The sequence below is a fragment of the Strix uralensis genome, chromosome 21, assembly GCF_047716275.1.
Source record: "Strix uralensis isolate ZFMK-TIS-50842 chromosome 21, bStrUra1, whole genome shotgun sequence".
Lineage (NCBI taxonomy): Eukaryota > Metazoa > Chordata > Aves > Strigiformes > Strigidae > Strix > Strix uralensis.
The window spans coordinates 8418399-8442852 of NC_133992.1; the positions used below are offsets into that span (position 1 = coordinate 8418399).

A 24454-nucleotide genomic window follows, 5' to 3' on the forward strand; every position below is an offset into this window, starting at 1 on the left:
ACTATGTTACTCCAAAGTTGCAGGAATTCAACCCCATGAATGTCAATGGGCTTTATATCTGGTATAAATCTAGAATAATTTAGAGATGAGCTAGGTTTCTGTTTCATGAATTTCCCTTCATAAAAACAATTGCTCACATTTCTTTGGAGGAGGAGGAGTCCTATACCATCATTTGTAAATACGTATGGGAGCCAATGCCAAAGTTTTGTTACAGTCTCTTGTTAAGCCTGGATTTACCTAAAAATGCAACAAAATGTTCAAACATCAGCCACAAACTTATTTTTACTCCTCCAGAGCTTTCTCTACTGATTCAAAAAGAAGGACTTTATAACAAGACACTTCTCAGTGCAAATAAGGGCACTGTCATGCACTCTTCTATGACCTGGCAAAAGAACAAGATTAGCTGGGCAAGGAAAGGTTTGGTTTAGTTTAATGACTTTTCTCAGTAACATTAAACACCAGCAGGTAGTATTCTAAATTAAATTCTCATGCAACCAGTGGATTTGATAATGGGGTAAGTGAAAGTTTAGCTATTGCTAGTACTAAGCTACTGCTTAGAGACCAGCATACTACCTATTTTGCTATAGGTATATGCTCACAACAGAAATATGACAGCGACGTGTCCTCTATCAAAGCTCTCAGGCAGGAGCAATTTAAAAGATTACATCTCCAGCTATTCATTACCATCCTGACCAAGTTATCCTTTCCACAGTTCATAGACTGTATTTGACCATCTGATCTAGCTTACACAAGGCAGGTCCATTGAAAGCCACTTCCATCAGTGGCTTTAGCTAAGTTGACTTTGCACATAAGCACATGAAGGCTTTGGCAATCGTTCACATTAGCTGAGTTCTAAAAGCCGAAACCTTCAACCAGGAGCAAAAACTTTTTTCAATTCTTCTTGCTAGTTTTGTTGATGTTTCTCTACAGACACCTCTGTGCTTCTGAAAAACTACAAGGCAATGGCCCAGCCCCCAAGATGATTTTGTTTTACATGGATGGAAGGATCCAGTGTGCAGATCATTGCAGACTACACCAAAAATCATGGAGACAGAGAAAGAAGTACAAGATATAAGGTTTTCAGCATTTCTGGTTTCTTTCAGTGCCCAACGCTGAGAAGCTTTAGGAAGCAATTTTCACACTTCAATGAAATGTTAATTATCAGCCCTGCTTTATTCAACCAACAAGGTAGATAATGATGATGTTGAGAAGCAACAGATTTTAATAAAACTATGAGCCTTGCAATCTCTCTAGGAGGTCAGGAAGTACTAGTCATCCCCTGACCCAGAGGTGTAGGTGTGACAGAGTGCCTGTTCTGAAATCACATACTATTCATCTGAAAAAAGCTGTTTAGTCCTTCATTAACGTAACACCTACTTTGAACCAGACTTCTTCCTCTCAAGAAGTGCATCAAGTAATGTGTAGTCTGTATTTTAGCACTGTTTAGAAACAGGGTTTTATCCATTAGATTACGTCTCTTATAAATAATCCCTTATAATGGGCTGATAATGGACTCAATAAACCATAACAACATCTGAGATTTTAAAGGAAACACATACAAGAGATTTTGCTTTCCTTGAGTCCAGATGTTAATTTCAACCAATATTAATCTACTTAAGTTCTCTTTTGGTTCTACGTTAAGTCTCTACCTATGTTAAGGCTAAACACATAGGGAAAAATAATAGCCACACATCTGTGAATACAGCTAAACCTATTCAGTTGCCTATTTGTGTAAACTAACAGTGAACGTATTAATTATTACCTAGAAGAGAACATATTCAAATGCAGTTTTTCCTAACACAGGAAGAAAAAAAAGACACAATGAGAAATAAAGAAAATTGAAATGAGTAATGTTAGACTCTTTTTTTCCCCCTTTCCTCAACAAGAGTTAAAATCTCAACATATTGATTTTTATATATTTTCTGTTTATCTGTTTTGTCCACTGTATCTCTGCCAGTTGCCCCAGGCAATCAACAAAGCTACGCTTGTTCAGCCTTTGATCATCTCTGTGCTAGAAGATTAGCATATGCATACTCTCATCCTCCCCTTTATCCTGTTAATAAAGCTCCAAACTCCCTCTGCTGATGTTCAAGAAAGCAATCCGCTCCAGAGCCCCCAATGATTTGCCCCCATTCCCTCCTCTGCTCAGGACTCGGAATGCTAACTACTATGCACGAGTTGTGTAAGTGCTTATCCACCGGCCCTCTGAGGAGCAATTCTTACTTGTTTGATGCAGTCCACGTTTGACAGACGTTCCTGGATCAGATTGGCCCAAAGCGCATTGGGAATTTTCTAAAGAAAGAACAAAAAAAGGCTGAATATTCACAATTGAGTTCAAAAGGAATTTTACCATGCAGGCATATTCCGGTTAAAGGTGAAGTGAGATGTCGTCTTAAAAATAAATAAATAAATCTGTGCAAGTCTCAAGTCATTAACTTAATATATCAGAGAGTTAATAAGGGCACAGAAATCAGTGTTAAAGGTAAGCTGAACACAAAGCCTACATCCATGCTTTTTGCACGCTAACATGGAAGCAGTGCCAAGTTTTGCACAGTAACACACACACTGGACACCAGACCTGCAAAGGGATCCCTAAGAACATCACATCCCCAAGTAGTCCTTTTTACCACAAGTATCTGACCCACTGACTTCACGTGTCAGTGGACTCAGCGTTAGCGACCTTAACAGATATCACGTGAGACAAGGAGAATCTCAAACACAGAGCAAATAACAGAAAGAGTCTGATTTTCGGATTTGTTTCATAGTTTCAAGTAACTCTTGCTCTTTCATCATCCAGAAAGTTTATTTAAAATACATTTTATGGTTAATTTTAATGTTAAAGTTCGTTTATTTTTAAACTCAGGACTGTGAAGCAGAATTGAAACTGCATGTGCCAATATTTTCAGAAGTGCTGTTTCTTTCTGTGACTATTACTTTGCCCATATCTAGAGATGTTCTGTAAGACAGTATTTGCTATCTGACAGAAGAACAAAGTTCCTCCACAGATTTCACCTTCCCCCTTCCTAATATTTGTTCCATTATTATATTAGATTTCCTGACTAGAAATTAAAAATACCCTTCTTTCCTTCTTGGAAGAATTTTCTTCACTATATTGTTAATTTAGGCCTTCATTCTACACTGAACTTGGTTAAACAAACTCTATGTTAGCCAGTTTAACTCGATAAAGTCTAAACCATTGGCCATGCCAGTCAGAACAGCTGTTAATCATTTGGTTAAATGCCTTGTCTCAGTCTCATCCATTCTGTTATTATTGGTAAAATGAATACTCAGAAAAAAATTCTGTAGTCAGGTTCTCTACTTTCCAAGTCAAAAAATTATCTTTCACTTAACGACGTGGGCTTGACTCTCTGTTCCATGCAGTTCCATATATTGTGGGTACCCATCTCTTTTTTTTTTTTAACCAAACAGTCTGAAGGGCATAATCCTAAATATAGAGTATTTCTGTAGGCTTATGCTATACAAAAGAATGTAGATTGATATAATGAAAGTGTAGCTGATTATGTGGAAAGATTTCATAACAATCTTCTTCATTGTATCGTGAAACAATTTCACCAGAAGCGGTGGAAACGCTACCACACGAGTCACTTCAGAGTGGAGAAAGCATTCCAGAATACACAAAAGAGACCGGTCTGGCTGTGGAACGGACAAGGTGGCCCAGTCAGGCAGTGAGTTTTCTTGTTTTGTTTATCTCTACTGTCCCCAGTTCTCAGTGCCTTTCCTAATATCAGCCATTCATAACGCAACATTCACGCAGGTGGAAGAGAAAAAGGGAAAGAAATTGCTGTGTTTCTTGAAAGTCAGCAGGTCCCACAGGGTGGTGTGTCAAAGCCTCCTGCAGCCTCTCGCTGCTGGAGCCCAGGTCTGCAGCTTTGAGTCTGTCACCTTCCAAAGGTACCTCACGCTGCTATCAGAAACAGCTAGCGTCTTTCTTACTTCTTTGATGTGTCATGTCAAGACAGGCTAGTGACTGCCGGAGGTCCACTCTGCTGAGCTTTGCCAGACCAATTTAAACCAAAATTGTACTTCTTTCAGTGCAGTGGTATTCTTAGTCCTCTCTTTGGAGCGGGGTTTATTGCACAAAAACAATCAAGGACATGTGGGTACTTCAGTGGTTTAGTTCCTTCTGCTCTCTGTGGCTCAACTCCAGTCTCATTTCCTGGTCAGCTTTCCTCTTACTGAGCAGTGGCCTACAAAATTATTTTCAATAGGTTGCTTGCTGAATGCCTAATTATTCAACTAGAAATCATTAACTCTGATACATATCAGATAGCACATTTACAATTCCTCTCTCATAAACATTCACATAAATATATCATGGGACTGGTAGATGGGACTGCACCTCCCAGAAATCTGCAATAATGGCCAATGACACACAGACATTTGATAACTGCAGAACCGTATCTTATCTAAGGCACTCGGAGCCTGTCCCAGCATTCAGTTTATTTAATGGAAAGACCTGCTGCTACTGTATTTTGTTTATGTTCAGACCACTGTTCTATGCATGCTGGTTTAATCACTATTACCATACAGCTGGAAAACTGTAATCATTCATGATTAATTTTAAATATTCCACGGTATTTCAGGGACATCATACTTCAACTTACATGCCTGATCTACTCAGAATTACATTTCAGTGATCTTTTCGTAAAACTGTTACACTTTTTTTGGGGGGGCGGGTGGGGAGCACTTTCACCAGACATTTTTATTGGAAGTTCTGGATATATTTGTTCTGAAAACAACCTTGGAGAGAAAAGCAGCCAAGTTTGAAGAAATTTGGTTTAGTATTCCAAGAATTATTATTTGTAGCTTGTTCATATAAATACACATGAAAGGCTGGTCTTTTTTATGTATACACAAGACTGGGACAGTTCCTACTTGTTCCTTCATAGTGGCTTGTCCTGGAATAGATCAGAATGCTGAACATGCATAGATAAGGATGCCTTGGGTTTTCCTCTCTTTTCTTATATTTCTTCTTAAAAAGCATGGGAATATGATGCAACTCTACAGCAGTTTTAAGTCATTAAGTAGTAGGCAAGCACTTTAACTGCACTTTAGTATAGCGCTAAGAGCACACCCATCCCACAAGCCCACAATTACCACAGTTCTTTCAACTTCTTATTTTATCCAGTTAACAGGAAAAGTGAAACATGCAATAGCTCATCATTAGTCTTCACTATAGGAAAAACCTGAAGGTGCTTCCTATTAACATTATAATAACTAGAGATGAGGGAATAATTTGCAATGATTTATCCAAAAATGTAGCCTCTTTTTCTGTTCATGGAATATTTAGTGATAGCTCGTGGTTCTTCAAATTTATTGAATATTCAAAAATATTTTACTACTTTTTGGAATATTTTTTACATGCAGCACGATCACATTTTGCTTTGAACAGTCAATATTTAAAATTCACTACCTGAGCTCTGCTCATTAGTAAGTGGCCAGGTGTGTGTTAGTGAATGATTGCATGTCCAACTTTAAAAATTGAACTTCAGAGAATAACCACATATTTTAAATACACCTTCCATGAATTCCTGTGCCAGGAAAACTCAAATGATTTAATGTTCACTGAGAGCGAACACAAAAGAGATGAAAGCTTGGCTAAAGGTAAGTAAAATATGTGAACAAACATTTGCAGACCTTTTTGCAGCGTTTGCCCAGATCTAGTAACATTGGCCTACTGACCTAAAATGAACGACCTTTGGCACTGGGGTTAATTTAGCCACAGTAACCTTATACGCATGAAATATTCCTCCAACAACATTAAATTGTGTTATATGATCTTCACAGCAGGCTTTCAAAAACACTGTCTTAGTTCCCATTTATCCTCTTCCCATTTATTAAATTGCTTTGGCCAGGCCAACAACTTTTTAGTGCCCTGGCTGTATCAAAGATAGTACACACAGGTATTGTTCTGTTCCTGAATAGACATTCAAACCCTCTTAGTGCTAATGGATGTTACGTATGCTACAGGAGTCAAGTTTACCACTTGCTTCAGCAGAACCAGGGGTCACTTACGGCAACAGTAGATTTAGCCAGCAGACATGAATCAGTAAGGGAAAATACAGCTCTTGAGATGACAAATTGGCTACATTTTAAGTCATTGTAAAGCTTGCATTGATCTAGAGGAAGCAACGAGTTCCCTTTTAGTTTTAGGAGTTACATTTGAAGAATCAAACTCATATAAAAGAACAAAAGAGATAATTTAGTGAAAACGTTCTTCTAGGATCTAACATCTCAAAAACAAAGGCAAACTGCACAGCACTAAACCACCACCAGATTCTGCTCTTCGGGCTCTCCTTACTACCTGATTAGCCTTGACATTTTTGACTTTCATCTTCTGCACCATCCATCTTTTTAAATCAAATAAGCCCAAAAGGACACCCTTGAAAGTGCATCCGTATAGTCTGAAATATGTTAATAATTACAGTAATTAAACCAAGGGGAATTTTTGTTTTAAATTCTCCCCCTCCAAGTTGAAATTTATGAACCAAGCAAAACAATCTTTAATAATTAGAACAAAGATTTCAAAGTATATATTCTCAGTAAGAATAATTTTATATCATCACAGCCAAAACCAAACCTTTTTGCCAGGAAGTTCAGTGGGTTCAACAAACTCTTTCCTCTCAGATCTTTAAGTATATTACTTGAGGCATCTTCAAATTTCATTCATTAATTCAGTGTAATAAAACACTACCCTATTTTCAGCCTAATTTTCTATGGAAAAATAAATTAATCTATGTATCACACCATCTACCATCTCAGCAAATTATGAAGCTGTTGGCCAATTCGAAACAAATTTAGCAGGGGCGTGGATTTCTCACAGAGATGAAATTGCTTAAATTTTTATGAAAACAGGTGGCAAGGGGGAAAAGATAAACTCAAACTAGTGGACTTGCTAGAGAGTGTCACAAAAACCCAGACTTCTTTCATTCTATTACTCATGGAACACCTTGACACCTGGAGAAAGGAATCAGTTAAAAAGGCAGGAATTAGAAGCAGAGATGCTTCTGTGTATTCAGGATATTCTTTCAACATATTTTTCCAATCTACTTGTCACTAGACTTCAATAACAAGACAATTACATTGCTCATCAACTAATCCTGTGAGTCACAACATCGGGAAAAACCTTTCTTTGGACATTAGTTAGGAGGCCCACAGTGAAGCTCCACCTGTCTGGAGCAACCCAAGGACTCGGAGTTGGGTAGAGTGCATCAACCCAAGAACTGAACGATCTCCTGAGTTGGCTGCTATTGCCTCAGCTTCAGAGCTTCCAGGGTTTTCAGTAACCAACTGGATTGTCAAACTCCTTTTGAGTTAATGCGCCAAGGTAGTTATTTGTGTCATGCTACAGAGAAATCAAGCATGCACAACTAAGTAGCACTGTCAGATCAAAAAAAGTTCTTTGTGTACATGTTTTCCAGAGCATTTTGTACCGAAGGAGACCTCAGAGATTCATGCCTATTTTATTGATATTATCAAACATGCTGAAATAGAAGACACTTTGTTTAATGATATAATGAACCCTTCTTTGAATTCTATTGTGCGTACCTGGACTTCTCTCAGTTCTGTTGCTCATGTCTAAGGTTAATGCTTTCAAGACCTCCATTACTTTATATTGTCTTTCTCTCCTGCCGCTATTCTACACCCTGACACATTTTTATCTTTGTTCATATCTTCTTATCTAGCAGAGGTTACCCTTCTTCTCTGAAAGATCCTGTACCTGTATATACACACCCCGATGTACAAACCACCATAGATAGAACATTTACTCTGATCCACTCAACTCAGCAACAGAAATCATGGGAATGCCACATAATTCCTCTTCTGTGACATTAGAACTACTATTATTATATCCTCTTACACACCTGTTTCCTTTCTTTATATGCTTTTGCTTCCTTTGTCAGCGCTAATATTTCCTTGAATAACAAAGTCTCCCGAGAGATACGTATGGCATCCAAACGTTTACAAAGCCACATTGCCTGAGGGAAGAAGGAAAAAAAAAATACAGGTCAAAATATTTGGAAAGAAAGTGAAGCATTTTTTCAGAAGGCTGCAGAAAGACAGAGCATTTTCCTAGTCTTCCATTTAAGTATACAGACTATATGTGTAACTAAATAGCTTTTTTTTTAAAGATGTTCAAGTCTACAGGTTTGAATAAGGTCTTTTTCATCTACGGTACTATAACACAGATTTTAGAGAAGAAAGCATTCTTCCTAGCACACACATACCACCATCATCTGCAGTTTCTGTGGTCAGCTTTCTCTGTGGTTCAAATACAACTTTGACATTTTCAGTTAAGTGGTACCAGTGGACATGACAGACAACTGGCTGTGCAAATAGAGCAATCCACAATACAGGAATACCACAAATGTGTAACTGTGGTACTCCTCCCAGATTAATTAGTCCTTCTAAAAAGCTGGGGAAACAAGGCAGACAGAATTCTGTTGCATTACCGCTGCCTGAGTGAGTTCTCAGAGAGCTCACTTGAACGCTTCCATTTAACCTGTACTGTAATATACAGGCATATCCCTTAGGAATGCCATCCTTCACTTTGTCTTCTATCACTTAGATAATTCTAAAAATTATTTTCTGAAAATAAAATTTTCACAAGTGCTGAGCTCAGTAGAAAGTCAAAAGGTAAGGGCACAGTATTACAACACTGAAGGTAGTGTACTTACAACTGTAGTTTTCCCAGAAGCAGGTGGACCAAGTACACAAATTCGTGGAGCTGTGAAACAAGAATATGTGAATGTCAAGGTGCAGAACAGCAAAGATCCCAGCCCGTTTCCCACAACTGCACAGCGTAATATAAACGCAATCACAATGAAACAATCCTTTCAGTTGGAAATCTGCCTGAATGAAGACTTCAGGATTGGGCTTCACTGGGGAAAAAAAAGGGGGAACAGGGGAACACTAAGTCAGTGCCAGATAGGTCTCCTTTTAACCTCCATGGTCAATGAGATTAATACTCTGACTAAACATGCCACATTTAAACACACTGATAGTTTAGTGGGTGAACCAGAGCACAAAATACGAATGTTTCCTTATCTGAGTTCATCTTTTATTCCCAAAACATTGATTTAGACCTAACACATTGTGTGATGAAAAAATATTTTAGCTTGTACACGCAGGACAGGACTATTTAAGAGTGACTATTATCATAATCATAGAATGGTTGAGATTGGATGGGACTTCTTGAGATTGACTCTTCTCTCATTTCCCTTACACAGTATGGTAGTAAAAATACTTTTTATTTTGTCAAAGCTTTTGGCTCTCATCACAAAAAATGCAATTTCACTTTTTAGTTTCACCTAAATAGGTTGTGTCAGGGTTCAGAGAAGATTTAGATATTGCAAAATTAAGCACTCTCTCTCTACCCTTTTTGACAGCTACCTTCCATTTTTCCAGTAATCGTTGAAAGTAATTTTTTTTCATCTCTGTATCTTGTGTTTCTCTATTGCATGTCCCTCTCTTTTCCCTGAGGGGGCAAGGTGCAAAAAATGCATGCCAGTTCTGAGGAATTCTTAATCTAATGCATACAGGCAACACAACAGGCATTACCATTGTAAGATTCACTGGGAATGAATTAGAGGCAAGACAAACAAGGGAAAATGGAGTAACTCTTAGAAAAGTAGTTGGGAGTTTTTCCATGAACACACCTTGGGCTGCAATCCCTTGAACTGTCATTTTGTATTAACATATTTGATGTTTTTTCCCCTATACCTTGGGAAAGAAAAAAAAACAAAACCCCAAAACAACAAACCAAACTATATACAGAAGGGACTGATGCTACTGGGAGTAACATAGGTCAAAACAGAGGAGGGACCTACTCACCCAGAAACCTTTTCAGCTCTTGATAATCAAGGGAGATACAATGTCTGATGGCAGCAGACAGGGAAGGATGTGAAATGTATTTTTATGAGGCCTTCCATGCACTTAACAGTTACTGGGCAGGTACAATTTTTAAACATACATGAAACCCAAATTACAGATTCATCTTTACAAAGTTATCTGACTTGGAAGGTTTAAGAAAAACTCCCCCCTTATTGGTTCCTGCAAGTGCAACAGAACTAGTACACAATGTAGAAAAATACTTTAAAAGGATACATCAGCTGTTTTTATCACCTAATTTCTTTCAAATGTAATGTGATTAAATCCTAGGGTTTTTTTTTTTTAATCTAACACCTTGAAACTCCAGCCCGGTACTTAGGAATTATTTATAAACAGCGTCATAAAAGAGTGCTCGGGTGCCAACACTAATCAACTTCTTCAAACCACTTCAAAGAAAATCAAAAAACCTTTCCATCCACAGATCCTTTTGAGGTTTAACTAGGAGCATGATTTAAAATTCACAAGAAAACCCTTAGGTATTGAAGCTTTAATACACAGCTTTCTTGGACAAACGTTTGATAAAAAACGAAACATACCATTATATACACCATATCACGCTTTAATATTGCCCAGGGCTACTGTAAATGCTCACTTTGTACTAAATCTGGTTTTCTCTCTGCTTAGTGGCTGGCAGCAGATGGGGCAGTGTAATTCACTGATTTACTCATTTGCACACTTGTAAGACTCCTCTAAAGCATTCTCCCTAAACATATGACACAAGGGCACAACCGGGACACCACTGTATGTAATGTTTAACCCCTTCCAATCAGCAAATAGTCAGTATTTAATACTGGAGGTCTGAACCAGCAGCTAAATGAAGTCAGGGAAATCTAGAAAATGCCTTTTTCTTCAGTAACAAATCATATTTCATTCCATGTTTAGTCTTGATGAGAAGTTACAGGATTTACTCTTCCAAGTAAAGTGCGTTTTAACATTCAACAATGATTTTAGCAATAACAAAATGAATCCCGGAATAACGCAAAAGAACAGCTGGACTCACTGAGTTCCATTTAAATCCAAAAGATTCTATGATTAATATTAATGCAACAAAATTTGCTGAACTTGTAAGAGAAATCCTTTGTCAAACAGGAAAAGCACATAGTACATGATGAACATTCTCGCAGAACTTTTTTACATTTCTTCAGAGGTTTGACTGTAAAGGAAGAACTCACAGAAATGCCACTTGGATCCTGAAAGCTTTTTTCATTATCACAAACCAAGATACAATGCAGAAAACTAGCATCTTTGTATATGAAAGAATTACCAGTCTTCATACGGTTCTTTAAGGTTTTTAGAAGGAACACATGAAAGAACAATAGTACAGAGCCTTAAGCACAAACACTTAGCCCCACATTTGACCTGTGAGATTTTCAAGACAGTTGTAAGCTATAATCATCATTAGACTTGTTTATATTTTTAAGAATACTTTAGATCCTATTATTAATTAAAAAGGTTTTCTAACTTCACACCTGGGATAGATGCAATGCTTCTTTTCCACACATCTCTGTTTGAAATTTTCTCTAGGGCTAAAACTGTCTAGCAAGGCAAGATCATGAAAATTCATCACTCTACTGATGGCTCTAATAAGGTTTTTTTTTCTTCTAAATAGTCAGCACCTTCCGCCATGATCAAAAAGTAAAATCAACTCTGCTACAGATTTCTGCTACATTATTTTCCATATAATTTATTCTTAAAACAACATTTAGGTTTTAATTTTAATTGGGAGTTCCTTTCCTTTCTTAATAGGTTTTTCCAGACCAAAAGCAGACAGCGTTTTTCCTTTGACAAACAACTGCTGTAGTTCTATCTTTAGCCTCTAAGTACTGAAGTCATGAAATGGAAACCTGCCTAATTCTGTTCAAATAATACTGTGGAGCTTAAGAACAAATGTTAGCTTAATGTGAAGAAATTTTATCAGCATTCTATCAAACCACATGAAATTCTTCCACATATTTTCCATGGGTCTTTAAAACAGATTGGTTACCCATGCTGCCTGCATCAGAAAAGGCTGGACACAATTTGCAGGACTTTTTTTTTTTTTTTTTTATATTTAGCAGCATTTCAATCAACATCCATCTGATCACCACCACGAAGAGCTCACAGCACCTCTAGTGATAATGATTTCACTGATGCTGCAGCAGAACTTTCATAATGGTTTACTATGGTTTTAAAGACTCATCAAAGCAACATGACACCAGCTATCCCTGACAGCTCATGCAGAACAAAAATTATAGTTCAGTTGTGCATATCCAAATATAATCTGCCTAAGGGTGAACAGTTTGTAAATCAAATAATTTGATTGAGTGTACATGCTTTTATTGTGCAGAATACAGACTTCCTATTCAATTTACCAGGTTTTGTTATACATACAAGTAGGCGTGCTCACTGTTCCTTCATCTGAGATGCCACTGAGCAGTGGAACTCATTAACAGCAGCTAGTAACTAACTAATCAAAAAACAGAGAATCTGCCAGCCCAGGTAGAATAGGAAACCAAATTTACACCTGACAAAAGGAGTAATTAGCGAGCTTAAAGACAACAGGAAATATCAGATGGGGCACAGAACACATTAATAATTGATACACTCGAACTCTTTGTTATTCCCTTAGAGGGTTTCATTGTTATAACTGTTAAAGTGCATTTTTTATTAGATTACCCACTAAAAAAAGAAATTAAAAGCATCTTACCTATAACAACTCCAAAATGCTCACCTTTTTTTTTTTTTTTCTCCCCCCCTCAAGACACAGTCTGAAAAGTTTTATCCATCATCTGCCAACTGAAGCGCAGCTTCGAAACAGCTGTTTACAAATAAGGAATGGAACTATTTATGGTGTCTCAATTTTCACTTACCATCATCGTTGTTTTGCTTTAAATGGTCTATCATATACTGAATGGGATCATCTGGCTTATGAATTAATAGTTCTTCAAGCATGTTCTGAAAATAGGACAAAGTCAGGGGGAAATTTAACATAGCTATGCAGTCATGATATATTGCATTTTTACAGCAATATTACAACGAGGATCTTAAAGAGTTTATGAATGCTTATTTATTTTCTTAAGGCCCCTTTCATGGACAAAGTTGAGACTACTAAATCTATTTTAGATGCTGAAAAACTGAAGTAAAGCATTGTCAGAAAATTACCAATTTGGCTTATTTATGATACATACAGACACCAGAAAGGTTTGGCTTGAGCAGTCTGGGGTCGATAATGGTTGAGTCAGCATTGATATAAAAACCATACAAGGAGTTTCAAAACCAGAGTCAACTTAAATTAGTATCTCTGCAGGGCAAGTTAAACCTCCTTCTCAAGCACATTCCCACAAGTTTCTGACTAGCCTAGAGGACTGCAGAACAGACAAGACCTGCAGAACACACAAAACCAGTAACCAATCAAAGTCACAAAAGCAGCACATCTCATTTTTGTAACTGTATTAGTCTTCCTCCTACATGAAAAGCAAGGGGCGGGGGGGGGAAAGGCTTAAAGCATTTCTTTGAATGTCTGTTTCGGAGCCCCTTCTCAAATGTTTGCAGTTATACAGGGCCCTGCTTCAGCTCCCACCGATAGCAATGGGGATCTTCTGCTGATTTCAGTGAGGACTCCGGCTTTACAGGCAGAGAAAGAAGTAACACTGAGAAGCACCAATTCCATAGATTTTCTTACAAGACATTTCAGCACAGCCAAGAATTCTGTAATTAAAACTAGTCATCAAACAGCAACTAATGTTCTGACTTAGATTATCTACTGAAATGCTCGCACTGGAATAGGACATCTTTTTCTAAAAATCAGTCATAACACTTTAATATTTGCAAGTAAATTCCATAAAGTCTGTATATTCCATAAAATTTTATGTTCTAACCAATTGATTGTCTTTTATTGGAGTGGCCTATTTTCCTTTTCTACTTCATCCACTTCATTAAAATAATTAAAACACTCAATTTTATTTATAAACTGTTCCACATGCAAGTTCTGATGCTTCAAGGTCTGGGTAGCACAGAGTATAAAGTGTAACATTTCTGGTTTTACTGAAAGTTCATTTAAAAATTACTACTTTCCAGCAACATTTATTAAAATTAAGAAAACTGAATTTGGTACAATTATCAGCAGCTTTTAAAATAACAAGCCTAAGAAAATCTGGTCTTATTAGGATTCAAAATTTTTCAGACTGACAGTGATTGATACTTCTACTGTTTTGTGCCCAAGTCCTACCAGCACTTACAGGCATGCTTCATTTTATTCAGTTCTGCTAACCTCAGTTTAATTTTACACAAGCAGTTCTGTTAATCTCTGGGGGAGGTTCACATTTTGGGTCTCATGTTTTAGGTTTCACATTTAGGGTTTTGTAAACATTTAAGTTTAGGACAATACTTTCAAGCTGTGTTTGTTTGTACCATTATGTTGCTAGAATACAATTGAAGCATGAGAAGAAGATTGAGTAAATCCCATAAGCATTTTATGTAATATGAGGTCCTGCAGCTGCATTCAATGTCTCATGGCATGCAAAACACAGTATTTCCACTAAAAACTCACGAATATTACACCACACTGGTCATTCCAAATGGCCTTGAGTTACATTAAAAAAAATAAGAGTGAAAAAAAGACTGGGAAAGAAAAATAAGCATCTGTGTGTTTTTCGTGAGATGTGAAAAAGTAGAAAGACTTTATAACATAGCCAGAGTTCGCAGAGGTACACAGGGGGAGTCTCTCTAGCAAGTTCTCGTATCAGAACAGCACCAGAATATTTAGCCGCTCGCACAAACCTCCCCACACTCGACAAAAGGGCTTTTTTCCAGACTTACAGAACAAAACATGCCTTCCTCTAAGGCAGGCAAACCAATCTTGCTATTTACTGAAATCACAACGATGTTAGAAGTGTGGTTTTTCTTTATTTTTGACACACATCTCCACAGAAAAGCCACGATAGCAGCAGGAGAAAGAATTTTAAGCAGATAATGCTGATAAAAGGGGCTGCAACGCGCACGTTACCTCCCCAGCTCGTGTCTCAGGAAGGGCAAAACCCTTCATCTCGGTCTTTCCCGCGCTTCATTTGTTACCGCCTCCTCCTCCTCCCTGTCCTGCCAAGCCTGCCTTTCCTTTCATGGACTCAACACCTTTCTTGCAGAGGCTGCCACTTTCTTCCGCAAAAAATGACATGTATGAACCCTAACAATTGCCAGGCTATTGTTAAAATAATTAATTAAGAGAGCCCTCGGCCGGTGCACCTTCCCTCACACGGAGACCCCGCCCGCGCGCTCCCACAGGAGCCCGGTACCGACCGCTGTGGGGAAATGGCCGCGGCGCTGCCCCCCCACGAGCCTTCTCGGGCCCACCCGAGGTGGAGTTCGGGCCTTCCCCGGGGCAGCACCGCGGGACGCTCGGCCGCCGGCGGAGGCCGTGAGGAAACCGGCCACCCCCCGCCGGGGGACAGGCCGGTGCTCGCGGGTCCCCTCACCGCCCCCCCCGGGCCCGCCAGGCCGTCCCCGCGCTCCGGAGGGGGTAGTGGGGAGAGTCCCCGCGGTGCCCCCGGGGCGGGCGCGGCCCATTCACCTGCAGGAGCCGGAACAGCTCCCGCTCCTCCGCGTAGACGCCCAGCGGCGGCGGCCACGGCCGGGCGGGGGCGTCCATAGCCGCCCCTAGCAACTAGCCGCACCGCCGCGTTGCTGGGGACTACGTCATCATCCCGCGACGCGGAAAAGCCCCGCCTTGCTCAGAGCCTGGCGAACGGCAACGGGGGTGACGTCATCGAATAGCGACGCGCCCCACCCCGGAGCGCCGTTGCCAGGGAGACGGCGGCGCGGTTGCCGGGGCGACGGCGGCGCGGCCGGAGGTGCCGGGGCGCCCGGGGAAGGCCCGGTCAGCCGCTGCCCGCCCGCCCGCCGCGCTGCACCGGCCGGTAGGAGGGAGCCGCGGGGCCCGGGGAGCTGCCGGGGCGGGCGGGAGGACGCGGCTGGCGGGGCGGCGGGGAGGAGGGGTGCGGGCAAGGCTTGCCTTGGGGCAACACGGGGAAAAATCCGCCCCTTGGCAGGGGCCCCCCCGGGCGGGCAGGGCCGGGGTTGACCATGGCCCCGGGCCTCCCCAGCGCGGCACCGTATCCTGCCCGCCGAGCTGGCTGCCATTAATGTTCGAGTTTTGAAGCCGCTTGGGCAATAGTTTTACACCGGGTAAGAGAAGCCATCTCTGCCTTCGGTCCCTTCAGAGCCGTGCGCTTGATGCATTGCCACATTATCTTTACAATAGACCCACTAGGGTTTATGGCATCTGATTGTCAGTGGTCCCCTCTGGCTTCTCTACCTCTTTTTGCAGCATCATTACTACCTCATTGACTTACTGTCTGGGGCTCTGGGACTGCAGAGCTTTGATACAATATATCTTCTCTTATTTTCTTCTTTTTTCTTTTTTTTTTTTTTAAGTTTTTCACTAACCTACACAATTCCAACTCAGGTGAAAGATGGAGTTACATATGTAGAATTGCATGCTGTAAAGTAGCTTCGTTTCTCTCCCAAAATCCAGGAGGGAGAAACATGAACGAGGTAAAAGAGGCTCTAAGAAACATAGAGCGGAACTACAAGCTCTTCCTGCAGCAGCAGTTTACGTTTATTGGAGCGCTGCAACACACCCGAGAGAACGCACATGACATGATCAGACCTGTGGCAAGCATCAGCCAGGTACAAAGCATTCAGCACAAAGTTCTCTGCCAATGAAAACAGGGACCAACACAGTGCTGTGGTGCACTTGGGTCTAGTTCGGGGATGAATAAATGTTTTTACTAAGGGAAGATGCACAAAAACTCTCTAGTAACATTTGTGTGTAACTCTGCAAAACAGTGGCAAAAGATTAAATAGGGGAGAGAAATACCTGTGTTAGGTCTTCCCATTTACAGAGAAGGAATTTTATTGCTGAGCATCATTTTATGATTTAGTTTAACACCATCATTTCACTGCTGCGGCACAGCCAGAAATAGAGGGTACAAGAAAACAACCAAACCAACCCTCCTTCCCCAGCCACACATGGAATCTGTAATCCTTAACTTGTAGTAACCAGCACTGCTTGCTTCTTCCCCCTGGTATCGGTGCTGCTGTATCTTTCTATAGTGCTTATTAAAAATAATGGCTGTGTTACAGAGGTAGGATGATGGATTGAGGGCTGAAAGTCCCAAGTGGTCTAGAGGTTTTCTGGGCTGGTAAGTGAATTGTCTTGGAATTTTTATAACTGGGATGTTTTAAGTAGTGCGAAAAACTTAGACCACCTGCAGACAGAGGGGGAAGAAAAATCTAAATAAAATTAGAATTGTGGATTTGAGACAGCAGAACCCAGACACAAAACCCAGAGGGATGCCAAAGCCAGAGTGAAAGTCAAGCTGTTATTAGGATTAGGACACAGAAGTGAGCTGGTTGTCTTTTTTAAGTCCTGACTCTAATAAAAGGGCTTTGCTCATAACGTTGAAGAGGATCACAACAGACATTACACTGAACCATTTTTTCCAAAAATAGTCATTGAGATTTTTGTATAACATTATCCTGATTTTAAAAGTGCCAGTGTTTCAGCAGCACTGCACAAGCTTGGACTCTGCTTCTTGGCAGAGGTGGAAGGCCTGCTTGTTGTGGGGGTGAAACCTCGTAGGTAACGGCTGCAGCAATTACACTGATCCATGGCATCGTGGTACAGGGACATGTGAACATAGTGGTGGCAAACTCAACTGCACGGGTAGCCCTGAGGGTGTAACTGTGTTACCCCAGGGGGAGGATGGGAAAGTGAAAAGAGCATGTCACTGGGGAGAACAGGGAGCAATTGCTGCAGCACGTACTGCTGATGCGTTGTGCAGGAACTGAACCACTACCAAAGAAAGTTCACTGGGGACAAAACCAGACATCCGTTTTATTTCACTACCATTCCTCTGAATCAGCCCAACCCCATTTTTCATTTTGCATGGGAGGGCACAAGAATAAAAGCAACAAATGCTTAGGTGTGGTCTCAGCCCACAGCTGACTTGACTGCCAGCTTTCTTTGCACGTAAACATAGGCACTACAGAAAAAAATTATATTGCACTTGAACATGGCTGCATTTCTAACCCCTAAAAGCTGTATGTGGTAGCATTTTTAGTCTTGAGTGATAACATTTCTCAGAGAAAAGAGGAAAGCATAGAAGGATGGAAAGTTTGAAGAGCACATCATCGTCAGGCAATGGCAACAGCTCCTTAAAGACCTCTACACGGAGGAGGGTATACAGTCAAATCCCATGTGGTTTTGTGAGACAAGCTCCTCAGTCATTGCTTCAGCCTGAGATTCAAATCACCCAGTGAGTCCATGGCTGTGGTCATGACACTGGCCCAGTGTAGGGGCTGCCCCTGAACTCCCTGGGCTGCAGCTCAACATCAGCAGTTGGCTAACGCAGAGCTGGGCAGCCCTCACAGCCGTTGTTCCTGTAGTCCTGGTCCCCATCCTGGTTACGCAGGTGCATTAACTCTCTGTTCTTTATCTGGACAAAAAGAAGTCCTGTTATCCCATCAGTGAACATCCAGGCTAAAACTCTATTCTCTTTAGGAGTATTTCTGCTCACAGCAGCGATAAAAAATCCTGCCAGTCACAAGGACACAATGCTCAGCCAACAGTGTGGAAGGAGGATCTGTAGTGGAAATGGACCCTTAGGGGCCATTTTTTATTTTTCTTACAAACCTGCTGAGAATTTGCCCAAGCACACAGCATGGCTTTTCCGTATGCAGGAACTGTACTGCTGTTGGAACAGCTACTTCGTTCTTGTCTTGAAATCTTACAGAAAGCACTGAGGATGTTGGTTGGCTCTGACTGCCAACCAGCCACTCAGTATTTTATGTTCTGACCACTCATGTCTGAGTGCCTGTAATTTCTTTGGAGAAGATATTCAATCTCTTAATCATGCAATGCCATTCACTCTGAGTAACAAAAATGCCTGTATGTGCAAACACATCCACACTGTTACTCCAAACCAGTCCCAGTTTGGGTGCTGCCCTCACCCCCCCACCCCACTCTGCCTCAGCAGCCATGGCAGCGGCAGAGGGTGCCCCACTCAGAGCAGACAGAAAACTCTGCCCACGCTCAACCTGTTTCTTGCAGCAGAGCTGTGGCTTTGGCTGTGGTACTCCTACACTTTCTTCAAAGAAGGAGGAAGGCTCACTGGTGTGCTGATGAGCAGATCCATCACCCCAGCTGCCTTCAGTCATGATGAATGACAAGCAAACATCTCGGGCACGCTCAAGAAATCTCATTACCTGCCACTGTGTTGCGGTTTCCATAGTGGCTCGTGCCTGCAGAGTCACAAGAGAAAGCAGCTTCTCATCACTAACCTAAACAACTTTGCAGCATCAGTTAAACGTAATTTAATACGCATGACTCTGGTTTTCCCCATGTACAGGTACAGTCCTACATGGACCATCACTGTAACAGTTCCACAGACAGGCGTATCCTCAACACGTTCCTAAACATCTGCAATGATCTGAGCAAGCTCTGCCACAAGCTGGAAACCACGCATTCCGGTAACACCATAACCAATGGCATTTTGGAGAGATGCAAACTGCTCCTTAGCCACAACAACGACCTGAGCACCATCCGGGCCAAGTAGGTCTCTCCATCAGCTCAGTTTCTTTGGGGCAACTGTCAGTGCTGGGGAACTGTCACAAGAATGCACATTCCCACTTCTCCAGCAGTTCTGTTACAACACCCTTCTGGCTTTAGTGAGGGCACAAGGTGCCACCCAGTTTACTAGTCCAGCTGTTGGGAAAACATTGCCAGCCTCCATTCACCAGAAGGGGTTTTGTTTGTTTATTCATTCTTTCTGCTGGTGCATGGAAGGGCACATACAGGCAGGTTAGTCCCTGAAGTCCCACACAATGCTCAGGCAGTTTACCTCCTCTTTCTTCCTGCGCCTGCTCTGCACGGAGCTGATTTCTGTGAGGCAAGTGCCTGTATGCACTCTTGAACTCTTCCAGACCTAGCCCCGCAGCCAGCAGGCTGCCTTTGGCAGGACTCCCTTCTCAAGACACAATTCTATCCGTGCCTTTTTGTTCTGGGGAAATGGCTGCCTGTGCATTTCTGCTCTTCCTGGGGGGTCTCAGGGCAGCACTGTGGGCTCACCAGGGTTGCATTGCTTGGACTGCTCTGCCAATTGTTTCCTTCTGTCCCACAGATACCCCCATGACGTTGTGAATCACCTGAGCTGTGATGAGGCAAAGAATCATTATGGAGGTGTGGTGAGCCTCATCCCCATTGTTCTAGACTGCATGAAGGAGTGGGTGACCCACACCGAGAAGCTCCCACAGGACGTGCTGCATAACGTGAGTGGTGGAAGTGCTATCCCTGAGAAGAGGGCACCCCAGGAGGCACCAGCTAGGGCAGCCATTTCCCAAAACCCTCCTTCTGTGCACCTCAAAGCTCAGAGCTCAGCTAGAGACAAAGATAATGTGCAAGTGCAGGGGAGTAAGCATGTCCAGAAGAAGCACCTGAATGACACAGAAAACCACAGTGGGAAACTTAAACGTCCCTGGAAACCCCCAGGTAGACACGCCTTTTAAAGGACCAAAGTTCATGCATCTTCTGCTTCCCACCTTTAATCAGATGGCTGATTAAAGACAGTGAAATAAATATTAGAGATCCTTCCTCTCTGAGTGTGCTTTCTGAAGAGTTAGCCCTGGACAGGTACACACTCTTTCCCTTGCTGATGTTTCCGCTCTCCTCCTCGAAGTCATATCCCAGCAGAAGCAGCTGTAGCACTACAGCTGCTCCCTTTGACCAGCACTGCAGGGAGAGCTTGGAACAGTCAGGAGCAATCGGGTTCTAATCACGCAGATACGAATCTTGGGCAAGCTACTTGAAATGGGATTTTACACTTTCTCAGACTCCATTCTGAGGAACACCCCCTCACTCGCTGAAGCCGGGGTGTAAAGAGCCTGCGTGCCCGAAGGACGCGATGCAGAGCAGCAAAGGCCTCTCATTATGGATTCAGACCTGTGTTCGAGATTTAGACTCATCCCTAAAGTTCCCTCACCCCCACTGAAATTACCTGGTTATTTGGACCAAAGAATCAAAGTCTACAGGACACTAATGTCTCCCTTACATGCCACTGGCTACAGAAAAAGTCAGCGTGCTTCAGCTGCACCAACTGTGCTCTGCTGCATCCTCCTGGCAGGTTCTCACACCATTGCCAGTACACACCCCTCAGAACATCTTCCCTTACACGTTTGACTCCTCTGCTGTCAGAGCTAGAGATGTAAAGGACAACAAACTTCATTTTGCACTTAGTTTGGTGCACTGGCAATATCCAAACTTGACTAAAGCACCCCTGTCCTCCCCAGAGCTCTGCAAAACTAACAAAGTCATTTGCAGTCAGTGTGATTCACGGGGATCTGGTGGGAGCAGAGAGACTGAGAAAGCTGTGGCCATTTTCAGATCATCCCTTTCCAAACTGCACGTTAGAATGTCTGTGCTTTCCCTTTTTCGAGATGAGAATTCAGCTTGCCTAGCTTTCAAGGATGTTATGAGGCTTAGTTCATTAAAACTGCAAGGCGTTTGAAATAGTCTCACGCCGCTTTTGTAACAGCGCTCGCAATTCCAGCGCAGTGACTTTACACCAGCGCTGAAAACAGCCTGGTGGGGAGGGTCTGTTTCCCAGCCTGCTTGGGGAGGGTCAGCAGAGCCCCAGGCTCTGCTCATTCTCTGGAGCTGATACACATTTTCAGTGGTGCTTTTCTTCAAGCACTGTTAACTACAAACTTAAGATCTCAGTAACGTGGTGTCTTCCCAGTATCTGACTGCTCTTTCCCCTTCCACAGGCAATTTAGCTCCTGCTCTTTGCTTCCTGCTGGAAGACGCTACTGAATAAACAACTTCCCTTTGCATACCTGGCTCTGTTTGCTAAAACTGAAAGCTTTTGCCTTAAGATGACCAGATTTTGGCAACAAGCAGCCAAAAAAGAAGGGAGGATTAATACAGAGGAGGGAGCATAGGAAGGAAGGATAGCTCGGATGAAAGGGGAAGTATTTTCAGGAGCATTTGTACTCACCTAACCCCACCTTCTTTTACACTTTTTTCCCTTCCCTCTCCACTTGTACTGCGATACAATACATCTACCCACGCTGGAGTAGAAGCCTGTTTTCAGGAGACATCATGATCCAACTGAATTGAACCTTGGTGAACTCAGAAAGGTCACGAAGCTTGCTGGGGTCAGGCAGAGGCTCCTGGGCACTGCCTGGGCCACAGCAGCTAAACGGGACCGTTACCCCCTCAGGCTTTACTTGAGAGCCCTGTGGCAGAGGCAGCTTCAGGCAGAAAAATCAGTTGCTGGCAGCTGCCCTATTGTGTTTCATGTTTCATGTTGCAAAGACAAGTGTCCGATGACAGTTGCTGTCTTGGAAAGTTTTTCAAAACAAGTACACGCTATGTGGACTGAAAGATGCCAAGTGTTGGGGACACAAGGGATGCTATTCCCAGATTGCATTTCCAGCCATCCTCACCCTGTCATATAGTTTAAATTTCAACACACAAGCTCTGATGAGACCACATTTTTCTCTAGTTTGTAGTTCACTTTCAGCTTTCACAGTACAGCACAAAGTGCTTGTCAGAACAGTCCCATCAAACCCAGGCTACCACCTCCCCAACGCCGCTCTTCAAACTGCCAGTGCTGTCCATTCCTGCTTGACAAAAGCTGCAATACACGCAAGAAACGCAGTTCCCAAACCTTAATAATCATTTCTAGCCTAGCCCTATCCTCAATCAGTCTTACGCAGCCAAACTTTTAAGACACAAGCAGAAAAATGAGTGCATAAAACTTGCAGTCTGAGGTTTGGTAATGACATGACCAGAATCTGTTGGAAGACTGCAAAGTTAAATCTCATAAAAACACCTAGACAAATTACTTAATTTCCATACAAGTTCTTCTCTTCCAGAGTGGATGGACACTTCAAAAGACAAAAAGATACAGGAAGAATTGTTTTTCTTTACTACAAATCAAGCTGTTTGAAGAATTTACATAAACAGGATGTAAATGCCAAACACAGAAGTGCAATAAAGTTTTACTTTAGACTCTGGGAGCATAAAATTGCAAGATACACACTGAGAAGCCAGGCAGGGCAGCAGACTGACTCACCTAGAGATCTGTCAGTCGAGGAAATAAATGCTGCTTTTTTGTTCAAAGACTGAAACAGAGATATGGGCTGGTGGTAGGTGATCTCAACAGAATCCTGGCACCTGTAGGCTCTAAGTTACCTCTGTGCTCCCCTTGATTCAGCCAAAGGTCAAACCAGGCTTCTGTCAACCTGTAATCAGGTCAAACTATTTCTGTAGGTTAAATATCTGGCTCCTGCGTCCCTCACGCCGAGGGGATGGGGATAGCGCAGAGCCCGGTGGGCTCCTGAGGGAACGAGAGGGGGCGATTCAAGGGAGAAGGGAAACTCGGTCTCCCAAAAATGTCGTTGAAGGCGGTGGGGAGCGGAGTGGCGAGCTTCGTGGGGCCTCTAGTGGCCGCGTCCGGGAAAGGCCCGGGCCAGTGAGAGGGGGGGACGCGGAAGGGGGGCACCGGGGGGGCGCGGTTTTCCCCAGAACCGAACCCACCAGCTCAAAGGAGCTTTTAGTCAAGGAAGGCTGCGCGGGGCCTCTTTGGAGGAAGCCTGAGGAGGAGGAGGAGGAAGATCACGCAGGGAGGCCGAGGAACTTCGAGCAAAACGGTTCAGCCAAGTCAGGCTCACAGACACCAAGATGACAAAGAGCATCAGTGAAAATTATTTGGAATAAAGTTTTGTCTGAAAAGTAAAGCCTAAGTGAACAATAACGAAGCTTTACTGGCAGAGCTCCTGCATGTATGGAGAAAGTAACTCAACTCTTGCTGCTTTTCTAAACTATTTTGAAACCACTTACTTTTAAAATCCACAGAGCAGTTACAGTAAAGATCAATCAGCAAAGATACTTTAAAATCAGGAAATGAAATTATTTCCTTCCCTAACATCTACTGCATGTTTATTAGCTGTGTTATAAACCACTAAACATACTACTTAGCACTGAGTAAGGAAGGTAAAGTACTTACTCTCTTTTTGTACCCTAGTGGAGGTACTTCTCTGGGTAAGATCTGATTATTTTTTACACTGCCAAGCACTACTTTTCAATGCTAAGCTTGTTAAGGGATGTGCAAAATGGGTTCAAAATAAGGTAAGCGCAAGTCAAATTCACTTTCTGCTTTGTTTCCATTTCACTTACACTGTGTTGTCGAACTCACCCCAAGGCAGAAGGCCCCAGAACAACTCTCTATATCCCTTAACCCTAAGATAATGTTTATGTAACTTTTATATAAAATTCTCCATAAACACCGTTACTCAGCCAAAGCGTGTTCAGACAGACTGAATGTCACTGGTACCCATCCCCTTGCACTTTTTGCTCAGATTTAAGAATTAGACTCAGTCCTTAAATTGCTGAGTTTCACGTTGAGGTTCATGTATGAATTTCTAAATTGCTTTGAGCAACCTTTCAAATATTCATTTATTTCAGGAAAAAACAAAAAAAAACCCCAACCAAAACCACGCAGTA

The 24454-nt window shown here is 42.1% G+C and overlaps 2 protein-coding genes across 3 annotated transcripts in view; one reads left to right on the forward strand and one right to left on the reverse strand.

The window, feature by feature from the left end:
• Positions 1–15566, reverse strand: part of AK8 (adenylate kinase 8) — a 72058-nt gene extending 56492 nt beyond the window's left edge. For both annotated transcript variants that reach the window (XM_074891321.1, XM_074891320.1), the window contains exons 1-5: positions 15458–15566; positions 12762–12846; positions 8700–8749; positions 7887–8000; positions 2224–2292 (exon numbers count right to left, since the gene is read on the reverse strand). In XM_074891321.1, the coding sequence (XP_074747422.1) occupies positions 2224–2292; positions 7887–8000; positions 8700–8749; positions 12762–12846; positions 15458–15535 (396 nt within the window). In that variant the 5' untranslated portion in view covers positions 15536–15566. The remainder of the gene's footprint in view (positions 1–2223; positions 2293–7886; positions 8001–8699; positions 8750–12761; positions 12847–15457) is intronic.
• A 157-nt stretch (positions 15567–15723) lies between these two features.
• SPACA9 (sperm acrosome associated 9) lies at positions 15724–20695 on the forward strand. The gene is made up of 4 exons (XM_074891285.1): positions 15724–15803; positions 16421–16575; positions 19299–19501; positions 20070–20695. Exons 2-4 carry the CDS (start codon positions 16432–16434, stop codon positions 20452–20454), a joined length of 732 nt encoding a protein of 243 aa, XP_074747386.1. The 5' UTR covers positions 15724–15803; positions 16421–16431; the 3' UTR covers positions 20455–20695.
• Positions 20696–24454: the final 3759 nt, after the last annotated feature.